Source organism: Rutidosis leptorrhynchoides, chromosome 1, assembly GCF_046630445.1.
Source record: "Rutidosis leptorrhynchoides isolate AG116_Rl617_1_P2 chromosome 1, CSIRO_AGI_Rlap_v1, whole genome shotgun sequence".
Classification (NCBI taxonomy): domain Eukaryota; kingdom Viridiplantae; phylum Streptophyta; class Magnoliopsida; order Asterales; family Asteraceae; genus Rutidosis; species Rutidosis leptorrhynchoides.
In genome coordinates, this window is record NC_092333.1 from 161,576,040 (window position 1) to 161,579,209 (window position 3,170).

The 3,170-nt window shown below is 39.4% G+C and overlaps 1 protein-coding gene across 1 annotated transcript; it reads right to left on the bottom strand.

The window, feature by feature from the left end:
* Nucleotides 1-1,445: 1,445 nt before the first annotated feature.
* Nucleotides 1,446-2,909, bottom strand: LOC139890753 (uncharacterized). Its single transcript, XM_071873669.1, has 4 exons — nt 2,613-2,909; nt 2,039-2,552; nt 1,695-1,924; nt 1,446-1,589 (listed from the first exon to the last, which is right to left on the bottom strand). The coding sequence occupies exons 1-4, from the start codon at nt 2,907-2,909 to the stop codon at nt 1,446-1,448; spliced, it is 1,185 nt and encodes a 394-aa protein (XP_071729770.1).
* Nucleotides 2,910-3,170: the final 261 nt, after the last annotated feature.

Consider the following 3,170-nt stretch of genomic DNA (forward strand, 5'->3'; position numbering starts at 1 on the left):
GCTTCATCCAAGACTAGCTTTCGCAGATTTCCAAATTGAGGAACCCAGATACGGTTGTTGTAATACCGTGTTCCGTTTTCCTTGATTTGTAATTGGTTTTCAAATCATGAAGGTCCTTCATGTCCGATATTTTCTTGCTTTATAGCTTCTAGTTGTGCTTCCCAAATTTTAGCTGTCAGATTTGTTTGAATGATCATATTCAAAGATCGCACTCGGATAGGCTTGACTTGGTCCTTTCGACTGAGTGCATCAGCAACAACATTTGCCTTACCAGGATGGTACTTGAGTTCACAGTTGTAGTCATTTAGTAACTCAACCCAACGTCTTTGTCTCATGTTCAGTTGCTTTTGATCAAAGATGTGCTGGAGACTCTTATGATCGGTGAATATGGTGAATTTGATTCCAAAAAGATAGTGTCGCCACATCTTTAATGCAAATACTACAGCTCCTAGTTCCAAGTCGTGGGTAGTATAGTTCTTCTCATGCTTCTTTAATTGTCTGGATGTATATGCAATGACTTTCTGGCGTTGCATTAACACACACCCAAAACCTTGGTTAGAAGCATCACAATAGACTACGAAGTCTTCAGTTCCGTCGGGTAGTGATAAGATTGGTGCGGTAGTCAACATTTCTTTCAGGGTCTGGAACGCAGATTCCTGTTCACTATACCACTCAAAATTTTTATCCTTATGAGTCAACTTGGTGAGTGGTTTGGTAAGAACGGAGAAATCTTTGATAAATCTCCGATAATAACCGGCAAGTCCTAGGAACTGACGAATGTGCTTCGCGTTCTTAGGTGTTTCCCAGTTTTAAATAGCCATGATCTTCGCGGGGTCAACATGTATTCCATCACTGTCAACTACATGTCCCAAAAACTGAAAAGTCTTCAACCAAAAATCACACTTGGAGAATTTAGCATACAACTGTTCCTTCTTTAATAATTCCAGAATTTGTCGGAGATGTTGTTCGTGTTCTTTCTCACTCTTAGAGTAGATGAGAATATCGTCAATGAAAACAATCACAAACTTATCGAGATAAGGCTTGTATACACGGTTTATAAGATCCATGAATACAGCAGGAGCGTTAGTTAACCCAAAGGGCATTACCAAAAATTCGTAATGTCCGTAACGAGTCCAGAAGGCAGTCTTGGAAACATCGGATTCCTTAACTTTAAGTTGATGATATCCAGATCTTAGGTCGATCTTGGAATAGATGCTTGATCCTTGTAAGTGATCAAACAAGTCATTGATTCTAGGGAGAGGATAACGATTCTTGACGGTCAACTTGTTTAGTTCAAAGTAGTCGATACACATCCTCATTGAACCATCTTTCTTTTTAACGAACAATATAGGTGCTCCCCAAGGTGATGAGCTAGGACGAATGAATCCTTTCTCTAGAATCTCTTGTAGTTGCATAGATAGCTCTTTCATTTCTGATGGAGCTAGCTAGTATGGTGCATTTGCAATAGGTGCAGTATCGGGGATCAAATCGATTTGAAGCTCGACTTGTCTTTGTGGTAGAAGACCAGGGAGTTCATCAGGAAAGACTTCAGGAAAGTCTTCAATACGCCGTTCATCTGGATTGACTTCCTTTATTTGAGCCAAAATGGTTTAACATCCTTTCATAAGGTACTTTCGGGTTTTGATGCATGAGATAAGATTAAGTTTGGAACCACTTTTTTCTCCTTGGATAACAAGAATTTCACCAGTTTCGAGAGGAATATTAATTGTCTTATCAAAACACTGGATACCCACTTTCATCGCGGATAACCAATCCATCCATAAGACTATATCAAAGCTTCCTAGTTCAACAGGCAATAAGTCAACCTTGAAGGTTTTATTGGCTAGAGTCAGAGTACATTCCTTGTAGATCCGGTCAACTTTTACAAATTTACCGTTAGCCATTTCTACAAGATACTTAGTGTCTAAGGTTTGGGGTTTCTCATCAAATAAGGCACAAAATTCAGTAGACACATAACTTCTATCAGCACCAGTATCAAATAAAACAGAAGCATAGCAGTTGTTGACAAGAAACATACCAGTGATGACATCCTCTTCGTCCCTAGCTTCTTCAGCAGTCATGACGAATACTCGACCATTAGCCTTGCCAACATCTGCATTCTTAGTGATATCCTCCTTCTTAGGACAATTGGGTTTTGTATGTCCTATTTCACCACAAGAATAGCAAGTAGGAACAAAGGGCTGGTCTTTAGTTGCAGGAGTATATGTTGTAACAGCAGGAAGTCTACAATTTTTACTCAGGTGACCCATCTTCTTACAGTTTCCACATTGAATATTACACTTCCCATTGTGATGTTTTTCACATCTTGAGCAGTAGGGAAGTTTACCAGCATAACCACCTGTTGTAGTATCACCAACTTTCTTGTTTGAATTCTGACATAAACCTTGAGTAGGCTCAAACTTTCTTTTGTTATCAATAGCCTTTACTTCGGTTTGTTTTTCCTTGGCATTTCTCTTCATAGCCATAACCAGATTTTGAGTCATCAACATCGTAGCCTCAATGGTTTCTTTACCAGCAGATATAACATTCCCCTAAATATGAGGAGGAAGACCGATGATATACTTTTCAATATTCTTGCTCTCAGGAGTAACCATACTAGGGCATAGAGCAGCTAGCTCCAGAAATCGATTGTTGTACTCCTCAAATTCAAGATTTTTCATTCTTAACTCCCAGAATTCGACTTCAAATTTTTGGACTTGATTCCTGGGACAATACTTGCCAGCCATCATGGTTTTTAATGTTTCCCAGGGTATGGCTAGAGCAGCAGTCCATCCAACTGTACCAGCATATGCAGTCCACCAAGTTAAAGCTCCACCAGATAGAGTTCCAGTAGCATACTTGACCTTGTCAGCTTCACCGCAGTTACACAGACGAAACACAGATTCCATCTTTTCGAACCAGCGGTTTAGTTCAATTGGTCATTCGGTTCCTTTATAGCTTGGTGGCTTACAACTTATAAATTCTTTATGTGATCATGAGTTCGGAGGGTTTCGGTTTTCGTTATTGTTGTTTTGATTATTGTTGTTGCCTTGAGCGGAAGTAAGGAGTTGTTGAAATTGTTCATTTGTGAGAGTAATGTTAGGAGTGTTGGTGTTGTCATTTGGTTGTCGTCCTCTAGCCATTGTTCTTCAACACATAATTATAGTATT